The sequence below is a fragment of the Myotis daubentonii genome, chromosome 4, assembly GCF_963259705.1.
Source record: "Myotis daubentonii chromosome 4, mMyoDau2.1, whole genome shotgun sequence".
Classification (NCBI taxonomy): Eukaryota; Metazoa; Chordata; class Mammalia; order Chiroptera; family Vespertilionidae; genus Myotis; species Myotis daubentonii.
In genome coordinates this window covers 4,621,426-4,634,685 of record NC_081843.1, presented here as the reverse complement: position 1 = coordinate 4,634,685, position 13,260 = coordinate 4,621,426, and the positions used below count along the sequence as shown (strand labels likewise).

The following is a 13,260-nucleotide window of genomic DNA, read 5'->3' as shown; positions in this document are numbered from 1 at the left end:
AGCAGAAATAAATGGCATAGAGACCAAAAAAAAAAATGCAAAAGATCAATGAAACCAAGAGCTGGTTCTTTGAAAGGATAATCAAGATCGATCAACCTCTAGCCAGGCTAACCAAGAAGCAAAGAGAAAGGACTCAAATAAAGAAAATGAGAAATGAAAGAGGCGAAATAATAACAGATCCTACAGAAATACAAAGGATTGTTAAAAAATACTATGAGTGCTTGCTTCGGCAGCACATATACTAAAATTGGAACGATACAGAGAAGATTAGCATGGTCCCCGCACAAGGATGACACGCAAATTCGTGAAGCGTTCCATATTAAAAAAAAAAATACTATGAACAACTCTATTCCAACAAACTAGATATCATGGAGAAAATGGACATATTCCTAGAAAAATACAACCTTCCAAAACTCAATCAGGAAGAATCTAAAAATATCAATAGGCCAATAACTATGGAAATATTGAAGCAGTCATAAAAAAGCTTACCACAAACAAAAGCCTGGGGCCAGATGGCTTCACAGAGGAGTTTTACCAAACATTTAAGGAAAAACTGAAAGCTATCTTCCTCGGACTATTCCAAAAAATTCAAGAGGAAGGAACATTGCCCGGCTCATTCTATGAAGCCAGCATCACCATAATACCAAAACCAGATAGAGACAACACAATGTATAAGAGAATTACAGGCGAATATCCCTCATGAACATAGATGCCAATATCTTTAAGACAATTCTAGCAAATCAGATCCAGCAGTACATCAGAAAAATCATACACAATGACCAAGTAGGATTTATCCCAAGGATGCAAGGATGGTAGAATATCCACAAATCAATACATGTGATACATCACATAACCAAATTGAGAGATAAAAATCACATAGTCATATCAATCGATGCAGAAAAAGCATTTGACAAAATCCAATACACTTTCTTGATAAAAGCTATCAGCAAGGTGGGAATAGAAGGATCATACCTCAACATAATAAAAGCCATATATGACACACCCACAGCCAACATCATATTCAATGGGCAAAAACTAATACCATTTCCCGTAAGAATAGGAACAAGAAAGGGATGCCTATACTCACCACTCCTGTTCAACATAGTACTGTAAGTATGAGACATTGTGATTAGACAAGAAGAAGAAATAAAAGGCATCCAAATTTGAAAAGAAGTAAAACTGTCCTCATTCGCAGATGACATGATACTGTACATAGAAAACTCTAAAGACTCCATCAAGAAATCATTAGACTTAATAAATGAATTCGGCAATGTAGCAGGATACAAAATTAATGCCAAGATATCTATGACTTTTTTATACACCAACAGTGAATTCACAGAAAGAGAGACTAAAAAAGCACTCCCATTTACCATTGCACCAAAAAAATTAAGATACTTAGGAATAAACTTAACTAAGGAGGTAAAGGACCTATACATGGAAAACTATAGGACACTGAAAAGATAGAGGAAGACATAAATAGGTGGAAGAACATGCCGTATTCATGGATTGGTAGAATCAATATCATTAAAATGTCCAGAATACCCAAAGCAATCTATAGATTCAATGCACTCCCCATTAAAATACTAATGGCATATTTCACAGACCTAGAATGAACGTTCCAAAAATTCACCTAGAATAAAAAAAGACCCTGAATAGCTGCAGCAATCTTGAGTAAGAAGAACAAAGTAGGCGGGATCTCAATACCAGATATCAAGCTGGATTACAAAGCCACTATTCTCAAAACAGCCTGGTACAGGCACGAGAATAGACATATAAATCAATGGAATAGAATAGAGAACCCAGAAATCGACCCAAACAACTATGCTCAATTAATATTTGACAAAGGAGGCATGAACATACAATGGAGTCAAGACAGTCTCTTCAATAAATGGTGTTGGGAAAATTGGACAGATACATGAAAAAAAAAATGAAACTAGACCACCAACTTACACCATACACAAAAATAAACTCAAAATGGATAAAGGACTTAAACATAAGACAGGAAACCATAAAAATAGTAGAGGAATCCACAGGCAGCAAAATCTCAGACATGTAAAAGCAATTTCCTCACCGATACTGCTTCTAGGGCAATTGAAACTAAAGAGAAAATAAACAAATGGGACTACATCAAAATAAAAAGTTTTTGCACAGCAAAAGAAACCATCAACAAAACAGCAAGAAAGTCCACTGCGTGGGAGCACATATTTGCCAATGTTATCTCTGATAAGGGTTTAATTTCCAACATTTACAGGGAACTCATACAATTTAACAAAAGGAAGATAAACAACCCAATCAAAAAATGGGCAAGGAACCTAAGTAGGTATTTTTCGAAAGAAGACAGAAGGAAGGCCAAGAGACATATAAAAACAGGCTCAATCAAAACAACAATGTGGTACCATCTCACACCTGTCAGACTGGCTACCATCAACAAATTAACAAACGACAAGAGCTGGCGAGGATGTGGAGAAAAAAGGAACCCTTGTGCACTGCTGGTGGGAATGCAGACTGGTGCAGCTACTGTGGAGAACAGTATGGAGTTTCCTCAAAAACTAAAAATGGAAGTTCCATTTGATCCAGTGATCCCACTTTTAGGAATATATTCCAAGAAATTAGAAACACCAATCAGAAAGGATATATGCACCCCTATGTTCATTGAGGCACAATTCACCATAGCTAAGATTTGGAAACAGCCTAAGTGCCCATCATCAGATGAGTGGATTAGAAAACTCTGGTACATCTACACAGTGGAATACTACGCTGCTCTAAAAAAAGGGAATTCTTACCACTTGCAACAGCATGGATGGAACTGGAGAACATTATGCTAAGTGACTCAAGAAATAAGCCAGTCAGAGAAAGATACATATCACATGATCTCACTCATTTGTGGAATATAATGAACAACATAAACTGATGAACAAAAACAGATGCAGAGACAGAGAAGAATTGATCAGACCGTCAAACCTCAGAGGGAAGGTAGGGGATGGTGGGGTAAGTGGGGAGATAAACCAAGGGACTTGTATACATGCATAATGCATATAAGCCTAACCAATGGACACAGACAACAGGGGTTGAGGGCATGAGTGGGGGGCGTCGGGGGCAAAGGAGGGGTATGGACACCTATGTAATAACTTAATCAATAAAGGAATTTAAAAAAATGGCCACAGCAATCTTGAGAAAGATGAACAAATTTGGAGGGATCACAATACTGGATATCAAGTTATACTATAAAGCCAATGTACTCAAAATAGCCTAGTACTGGCACAAGAACAGGCATAGAGAACAACGGATCAGTTCAGAAAACCCAGAAATTGACCCAAGTTATTATGTTCAATTAGTATTTGACAATGGAGGCAAGGTATATAATGGAGTAAAGATAGTCTCTTTAATAAATGGTATTGGGATAATTGGATATATACATGCAAAAGAATTAAACTAGATTACCAACTTACACTGTACATAAGAATAAACTAAAAATGAGTAAAGGACTCGAATGTAAGTTGTGAAACCATAAAAATCCTAGAAGAAAACATAGGCAGTAAAATATTAGACATCTCACATATTAGAATTTTCACAGATACATCTCCTAGGGAAAGAGAAACAAAAGAAAAAATAAACAAATGGACTGCATCGAACTAAAATGCTTCTGCAAAGCAAAAGGAAACCAGCATCTAATTGAAAAGGGAACCCCTGGCATGGGATTACATTTATGCCAACGACACATCTGATAATGTGGTTAATCTCCAAAATATAAAAAGTACTCATACATATCAACAAAAGAGACAAGCAACCCAATTAAAAAATGGGCGAGGACCTAAATAGACACTTCTCCAAAAAGGACATACAAAAGGCCAAGAGACATATGAAACAATGCTCAACATCACTATTCATCAGAGAGATTCAGATTAAAATGACAATGAGGTATTATCTCATACCTGTCAGAATGGCTACCACCAAGAAATCAAGAAATGACAAGTACTGGTGAAGGAATCAAGAAATGACAAGAACTGGCAAGGATATGGAGAAAAGGGAACACTAGTATACTGCTGGTGGGAATGCAGCGTGGTACAACAAATTTTGAAAACAGTGTGAGTTTCCTGAAAAAATTAAAAATGGAATTGCCATTTGATCTAGTAATCCTACTCCTAGGAATATATCCTAAGAAGCCTGAAACACCAGTCAGAAAAAAATATATGCATTCCTGTGTTTATAGCAGCATTATTTACAATAGCTAAGATCTGAAAACAGCTTAAGTGCCCTGAGCAGATGAGTGGATTAAAAATCTCTGGTACATTTATACAATGGAATACTATGCAGCTCTAAAAAAGAATGATTTCTTACTGTTTGGGGCAGCATAGAGGGAACTGGAGAGTATTATGTTAAGTGAAATGTGCTTGTCAGAGAAACACAAGTATCACATGATCTCACTTATATGTGGAGTCTAATGAATAAAATAAACTGACGAATAAAACAGATCCAGAGAGATTGAATCTTGCAACAGACTGACTAATTTCAGAGTAGCAGGAAGAGATTAACCAAATAACTTATATGCATATATGCACAGCTTCTGGACACACAATAGAGTGGGAGTGGGGTTAATGAAGTCAATGGGGAAATAACAGAGGATATCTGTAACACTTTCAATAATAAAATGGCTGGTGGTCAGTGGTTGTATTCAGTCCTTTTAGCTGATTGGCCTGAGGGTAACTACCTCCCATTGATGGGCCAACATCGATGAAGACTCAACTAAAATAGGAGGGTCTACATGGACCCAAATGTGGGGGCCAGCTTGGATGATCAAGAGACTATACCACTAGATCCTACCGAACACCTACTGCATTAGCCTGGGAGACGTAGCAGCCCTACCTAATATATACACACACCCAGGAGGCTGTCAAAATGAGGAGACAAAGAAATATGCCCCAAATGAAAGAATAGAAGAAAATTTCATTAAGAGAACTGAAAGGAATGGAGACAAGCAATCTACTAGATGCAGAGTTCAAAACACTGGTTATAAGACGCTCAATGAATTAGTGAGAACCTCAACAGCATAAAAAGAACCAGGGAGAATGAAGGATACACTAACTGAAATTAAGTATAATTTGCAGTATATCAATAGTAGAGAAGATGAAACCAAGAATCAAATCATCTATTTGGAAGTTAAGAAAGAAAAAACACTAATCAGAACAGCAAAAAGAATAAGGAATAAAAAATAATCAGGATAGTGTAAGGCACCTCTGGAACAACTTCAAGCATACCAATATTTGTATCATGGGGATTATGGAAGGAGGAGAGAGAGAGAGAGAGCGCGCAAGGAATTGAAAACCTATTTGGAAAAAAAAATGACAGAAAACTTTGCCAACTTGGTGAAGGAAATAAACATACAAGTTTAAAAAGTGCAGAGAGTCCCAAACAAGATGAACCCAAAGAGCCGCAAACCAAGACACATCATAATTAAATGCAGAAGGTTAAAGACAAAGAGAGTGTCTCATAAGCATCAAAAGAAAAGCAGTTAGCGACCTACAGTGGAATTCCTACAAGACTTCCAGCTGACTTTTCAACAGAAACTTTGCAGACCAGAAGGAAGTGGCAAGAAATATTCAGTCATAGAATGCAAGGAAAGAACTCTTACCATTCACAACAGCATGGATGAACATGGAGAGCATTAAGCTAAGCAAAATAAGCCAGTTGGAATATAATGAGCAACATAAACTGATTAACATAAATAAATCCAGAGACAGAGAAGTATTGAACAGACTGTTAAACTTCAGAGGGAAGGCAGGGGAGGGGGGAAGAGATAAACCAAATGACTTGTATGCATGCATCCTATATAATAAAAGCCTAATATGTTCAGTCGTCTGATTGGCCGTTTAACCAATCAAAGTGTAATATGCTAATGATATGCTAAGGCCACTCAACTGCTTGCTATGATGTGCACTGACCACCAGGAGGCAGATGCTCCAACTGGTAGGTTAGCTTGCTGCTAGGGTCTGGCCAATTGGGACTGAGTGAGACGGGTTGGACACACCCTGGAGCCCTCCTGAGATCCTTCCCTGGCTGGCCAAACTCCTGTGCCCCTCCCTGGCCCTGATTGTGCACTGGTGGGGTTCCTTAGCCTGGCCTGCACTCTCTCACAATCTGGGACCCCTCGGGGGATGTCAGAGAGCCAGTTTCAGCCTGATCCCACAGGCCAGGCTGAGGTACCCCACTGGTGCATGAATTTGTGCACCAGGCCTCTAGTATAAGCAGAAACAATGGACACAGATTCTACGGGGAAGGGGGTATGTGTATGTGGGGGAGGTGGCTGGGGAAAGGTCAATGGGGGGAAAATGAGACATAAGTAATACTTTAAACAATAAAGAATTTTAAAAAAGGACGTACAATTATGATTACTCTACTCAGCAAATATATCATTTAGAATAGAAGGACATATAAAGACTTCCTGGACAAGAAAAAGCTAAAGGAGTTTATCACCACCAAAACAGTATTATATGAAACTAGAGGCCTGGTGCATGAAAATTCATGCACTAGAGGGGGGGTGGTCCCTAAGCCCAGCCTGCCCCCTCTCACAGTCTCGGAGCTCTCAGGGTGGGAGACGACCTGGCGATCAGGGGAAGGCGATGATGCCCCATCACACCCCTGTTGCTGCCACTGCCGGCAGTGCAAGCCTCAACCAGCCCTCGTTACCTGAGCCTCAGGCAGCCCTGGGTGGCTGGGTAGCCGCCATTCGAGGCTTGCCTGAGCCTTGGGCTGGCCCTGGGTGCCTGGGGGGCTGAGGGGACTGGGGGTCTCCAGAGGCAGGCCCGAGGAATGCCTGCTTCCCTGGCGGGGCTGAGAGGACTGGGCACTGCCATCTTGTGGCTGTGGGTGCTGCCATCTTTGAGGGTGTGACAGTCAATTAGCATATTCCCTCCTTATTGACTGTGGGCAACACCATCTTTGAGGGCATGACAGTCAATTAGCATATTCCCTCCTTATTGGCCATGGGCACTTCCATCTTTTCGATGGTGTGAGGGTCAATTAGCATATTCCCTCTTTATTAGATAAGGGTCTTCTTTAAGAAGAAGAAATACAAAAGATAAAAATATGAATAATAAAAGGTCAATAAAGCCCTAGCTGGTTTGGCTCAGTGGATAGAGCATCAGCCTGCAAACTGAAAGGTGCCAGGTTCGATTTCGGTCAAGGGCACATGCCTGGGTTGTGGGTCCAATCCCCAGTAAGGGGCGTGCAGGAGGCAGCTGAGCAATGATGATTGTCTCTCATCATTGATGTTTCTATCTCTCCCTCTTCCTTCCTCTCTGAAATCAATAAAATATATTTTAAAAAAGGTCAATAAATACATTTCTATCAACAATTTAATCTAAAAAACAAAACAAATGAACAAGCAGAACAGACACAGATTCATGCAGAGAACATTGTGATGATTGCCAGATGAGAGGGTGATTGAAGGGTTGGGTGAAAAAGTTGAAGGGATTAAGCAATTCAAGTTGGTTGTTACAGAGTAGTCATGGGATGTAAAGTGTAGCATAGGAAATATAGTTATTAGTGTTCTAATAACTATTCATGGTGTCAGGTGGGTGTAAGATTTATTGGGATAATAACTTAGTAAGTTATGTAATGGCTAATCATTGGGATGTACAACTGAAACTAATATAATATTATATGTCAACTATAATTGAAAAATAAAGATGATTAAAAATGGGAAAAATGTTTTTTAAGTACTTTGTTGCTTTTGTTGGAGAGAGGTTCATTTCACCATACCAAAAATTCAAATTCTCCATCCATTAAGTTTTGGGGAAATTTGTTACACAATAGATAACAAGTAAGCTATATAAAAGGAGTGTTTTTAGCATAAAAAATAAAAATGCAGAAAATGTGTTCAATATGAAAATAAACATTGAACTAATTAAGGATAGTTACTTATACTATCTTCAAAAACTTAGTTTGAGGAGTCAGTCTACTAAGTCTTCAGCCACTTGTTTTTATATATTTAAAAAATATTTTCATTGATTCAGAGAGGAAGAAAGAGGGAAAGAGAGAAACATCAATATGAGAGATACTCATTGATCAGCTTCCTTCTGCATGCCCCCCACTGGGACTGAGCCCAAAACCTGGGTATGTGCCTCCGGCCAGAATTGAACCCAGGACCCTTCAGTCCGCAGGCCAATGCTCTATCCATTGAGCCAAGCCAGATAGGGCAGCCACTTGTTTTTAGAATGGCCAATATACTAGATTAAAGGACAATGTTCCTTCTTGAAACCAACATTTCACCCTATGAGAGCTTGGAGAAACATATTTATATTCTTGTTAGAATAAAAATCTATGCTAAATTTCACAACATAGTATTTTGGCTATTTTACCCATCCTCTGAATGGTGATACAATTAGCTGAAAGACCACCCAGTGCCAAAACACCTCCATTAATTACTTACTACTTTTGTGGTCAGTTGCCTTTAGTGTACATTTTTTTTTGGCCTCTTATTTAGCTGCCTCTAAGGTTATTTGTAGAAAATGAAAGAAATGGGTAGCTAAATACCACAGTTAAATCCCTTTTTTTTGCAAGTGATACAAATGTCTTCATATAGCAGCAGTCTCTTTATTTCCTACTAGAGGCCCGATGCATGAAATTCATGCAAGAGTAGGCCTTCCTTTCCCTGGCTGCCAGCACTGGCTTCCCTCTGGCACCCGGAACCCGGGCTTCCCTTGCAGCCCCGACTTCATCTGGAAGGTCGTTCAGAAGGATATCTGGTCTAATTAGCATATTACACTTTTTTTTTTTAATTATAGATGGGTCTTACCTTGCACTTCATGCAATTGTTGGTTCGCAAGTGCTAGAAAAATCTTAAGGTTCTTTATTAAATTCATAGCCAAATCAGATTTCCCTGAAACTGAGTAAGGCACAATTGTTTGACCATACTGACTCAAATCAATTTCTCTGACGGGTATCTCAGAACGTAAGTTTTCAGTTGTTAATAGATATGTAGTGACAACGACAATTACTGATATCTGTAGTAACACCAGCTTCCAGTTACGCAAACTGAACAGTGCTCTCTTTACAAACATGCAATAAAATTGCTGGCGGTAAAGTGGAAACTGAAAAGAGAGAAAAAAACATAGCAGTACAATTGTTGGTGACTCAAGTATGATATTCATATTGGAACCCATTAATATAAATGTTTCAATTTTTTTACAGCAGAAGATATACACATATAATAGAAATATATACTTGAATTGGACCCAAGAAAATAACAAGATGGTGTAAAAAGTTTTATTTGTGTAAGGTAATAAGGGAAATAATTAGAATCTGGTTTCTGATCTAACTACATGAAAAATCTAATGATTTTATTCCTTAATATACATATAGTGTTTCTGATTAGAAAAACAAAATTATATTTATTTCTTTTACTTAATATCAAAAAATCATCCTTCTATTTCTCCATTTTAAAAGGAAATATCCCTACAAAACTTATATGGAAGTATTATCCTTTGCTAGGTTTTAATACACAAACTATGATTCATAGTGAAAAAAATACCCCTAATTGGATCAACCAGTATCATCTGATCACAGCTGTCATAAATCTTGAGTTTTTTGTTAGATCTGAACAAAGGGAAAAATTTATGAGAAAATGAATGAGTACTTTTCAAAGTGATTCTGAAAAATATCAATAGTGAGAGCAGCTGTCTTTTCTTTAGAATCCATTTCTCCTGCATCAGGATACCATATCTGTCTGGGTCTTCTATGGCTAAACTTCAAACATCTTTTAAGTTCAGATTTGAAATTGTACATCTCAAACACAAACCAACTTACTGATTAAATTATTAGTAAATGTGCTCACCCCAGTGTTAAATTCAATGGTAGTAATTTCACTCAATCTGGAGAAAACTGTTGTGTTGTAGTTTCTGGGCATAATCCTATTCTGCTTCATGTCTTGCCTTTTTCTTTGGCCCTCCAAGGAAGAGGATATGGAGGGTAGACTATCCATTTGGGAATGTGCCAGTTTATTGGCCCTACATACACACAAGTACACAGAAAAAGCACAAAACATTTTATTTTGACAAGAGCCTTAAACTATTTTATTTGGGGAATGTAAAAGAAAGTTCCAAATATGGACCCTCCTTCCTCGTTCTCACTGACTGCCGGCATATTGTTTTGAGGCAGCATGGTAACAGGGGATCCCAGTAAACCAGGCAGAGGGATAACAGAAATTCAAGGCAGAGTTCTGATAATTCTGAGGAACTGTGTTATCATGCAAAAAATATTTGAATATATTCAATGTTGTCTTAAGCTAAACATATACAAGTTAAAGAAGTTACCTTTCATGAAAGATAGTAACTCTCCTTTGAGGGTTACAATGTTATGTATTTTATGAAATTATGGGGACATAGGCTAGTGTGTTTTTTTTAAGTCCTTACATTTCTTACTGCTGCCTATGTTTAAAGCTGGGTCTTTGGGTATAGATATTCGAGAAAAATAAAGAGATATACACAAGTAATTACAATCTGAGGAGGAAAGTACTAAGTAGAATAATAGAAAAATATTATACTGAGAGACAGGAAAAAATACACTAAAGTGATAAAACACTTGGTAAGAAATACATGATTTAAAAGATGTATTTTTTCTAAGCCATAGAACTATCAAGGTAATTTAAATTCCACCATTAGCATTTGTATGGAATACAACATTAATCATTCTGAATTATGACCTTCCCAGTAATGAGTAGATTGATGACTTCTGTAGCCTTTAAAGATCACATATGCATATTAAAACCTTGCTTTAAAACGTCCCTGCAGGGTTGTCTGTTGTTTGATACTAAAAGTCTTGAGGACCATTATACTTTCTAAAATAATCATTTAATATTTTTCTTTGTCATATGAAGTTTTTAATTCTTCATATTGTACTCAATGGCAATAAATTTCCATTAGGAAACCATCCAATAATATAAATAAGTGGAAGAAAAAAATTCTTATTACCTAGAGAGAATCCTGATGAGATATTTTCCACAGAAATGTATAAACAGGAAAAAACATACACAAACATACACACATTCTCTTAAAAGTAGCATCCAAATTGTATTTCATCCATTTACATAATTATCAATATATTTGGGCTTATATCTAACATCTTGTTTCCTTCTATTTATCTTTTTTATTTTTTAGCTTTATTGAAGTATGATTGACATATAAAAATTATATATGTATTTATAGTATAGAACATATACTATATGTTTTGGTATGTGTATACATTGTGAAATCATTACCACAGTCAAGATAATTAACAAATTCATCACATCACAGAGTTACTTTTGCCTTTTGGGCAAAAAAATTACTTGTGATCTATTGTCTTAGAAAATTTCAAATTTACAATTATTATTAAATATAGTTACCATAATGTATTGTGGAGACCTGTATTCTCTAGAACTTACTCATCTTATATCTGAAAGGTTGTACCTTTTGACCAACATTTCCATAACCAGACACCCTGAGAGGAGCGAACATGGGGAGACAAAGAAACAGCACCCATATGAAAGAAATGGAGGAATCACTGGAAAAGGAAGTAAACGAAATGGAGGCGAGCAATTTGTCAGAGAATGAATTCAGAGCAATGATCAGAAGGGCGCTGAAAAGGATAGAAGACAAATTCAACAATATGTGTAAGAATTAAGAGGAAATGAAGAAGAACCAAGCAGAAATGAAGAATGACATCACTGCAATAAAGAACACAATAGAAAGCATCAACAGTAGACTAGAGGAAGTGGAGGACCGCATCAGTGAGCTAGAAGAAAAGGTAGGAAAAAATACCCAAGAGAGCAGCAACTAGAACAAAAACTTAAAAACCAGGAGGAGAACCTAAGGGAACTTTGGGACAACATGAAACAAAGCAACATTTGCATAATTGGGGTACCAGAAGGAGAGGAAACTGAGCAAGGAATAGAAAACTTGTTTGAAAAAATGACAGAAAACTTCCCTGATATTGGCAAGAAAAAACTCACACAAGTCCAAGAAGCTCAGAGTCCCAAACAAGATGAACCCAAAAAGACAAACACCAAGACACATTATAATTAAATTGGCAAACATCAACGACAAAGTAAGAATCTTAAAGGCTGCCAGAGAGAGACAGAAAGTTACCTACAAGGGATCTCCCATCAGACTATGAACAGATTTCTCAATAGAAACACATCAGGCCAGAAAGGAATGGAATGAAATATACAAAGTCATGCAAAGCAAGGGTCTGAATCCAAGAATACTATACCCAACAAGTATTGATACAATACTGTATCAATCAAAGCTGAGGGTGAAATCAGGAGCTTCACAGACAAAGGAAGGACCACCAAACCAGCAATGCAAGAAATGCTAAAGGGTCTGCTGTAAAAAGAAGAAATTGGAAAGGACGAAGGAACACAGGCATAAAGAATAAAAATGGTTACAAAGAAGTATCTATCAATAATAACTTTAAATGTAAATGGATTAAATGCCCAATCAAAAGACCTAGGATAGCTGAATGGATAAGAAAACATGACCCATATATCTGCTGTCTACAGGAGACCCACCTCAGAACAAAGGGCTCACAGAGACTGATGGTGAAGGTATGGGAAAAGGGTTTTCAGGCTAATGGAAATGAAAAAAAAGCTGGGGTAGCAATACTTATATCTGACAAATTAGACCTCAAAGCGAAGGCCATAAAAAAGGTAAGGAAGGCCACTTTATAATACTAAAGGGAGCAATTCAACAAGAAGATATAACTCTGGTAAACATATATGCACCCAATATAGGCGCACCCAAATACATAAAAAACTTCTGGAGGATACCAAGGGAGAGATTGACAGCAATACAGTCATAATAGGGGACTTTAATATCCCACTAACACCACTGGGTAAATCTTCTAAACAAAAAATCAAAAAGAAACATCAATCCTAAATGACTCACTAGATCAGATGGAATTGACACCTTTAGAACATTTCACCCAAAAGCCATGGAATATACATTCTTCTCAAGTGCACATAGGACATTTTCAAAGACAGACTACATATTGGGGCACAAACAAAGTTTCTTCAAATTCAAGAAGATAGAAATCATATCATATCAAGCATTTTCTCAGATCACAATGGCATAAAATTAGAAATCAATCACAATAAAAACAATGAAAAAAATCAAACACCTGGAGGCTAAATAGCATGCTATTAAACAACGACTGGGTTGCCAGAGAGATCAAAGAAGAAATAAAAAGCATCATGGCAACAAATGACAATGAAAACACAACAATCTA

General features: G+C 37.2%; 1 protein-coding gene and 1 non-coding gene across 2 annotated transcripts in view; one reads left to right on the top strand and one right to left on the bottom strand.

Annotated features, from left to right (window-relative positions):
• LOC132232635 (phospholipid-transporting ATPase ABCA3-like) overlaps window positions 1-13,260 on the bottom strand; it is a 323,040-nt gene that overhangs the window by 106,537 nt on the left and 203,243 nt on the right. Inside the window, exons 17-18 of the mRNA XM_059692030.1 lie at window positions 9,833-10,004; window positions 8,795-9,089 (exon numbers count right to left, since the gene is read on the bottom strand). Coding sequence (XP_059548013.1) covers window positions 8,795-9,089; window positions 9,833-10,004 — 467 coding nt within the window. The remainder of the gene's footprint in view (window positions 1-8,794; window positions 9,090-9,832; window positions 10,005-13,260) is intronic.
• Window positions 218-324, top strand: LOC132233889 (U6 spliceosomal RNA). The gene has a single exon (XR_009452744.1). It is a non-coding gene; the product is annotated as a U6 spliceosomal RNA (small nuclear RNA).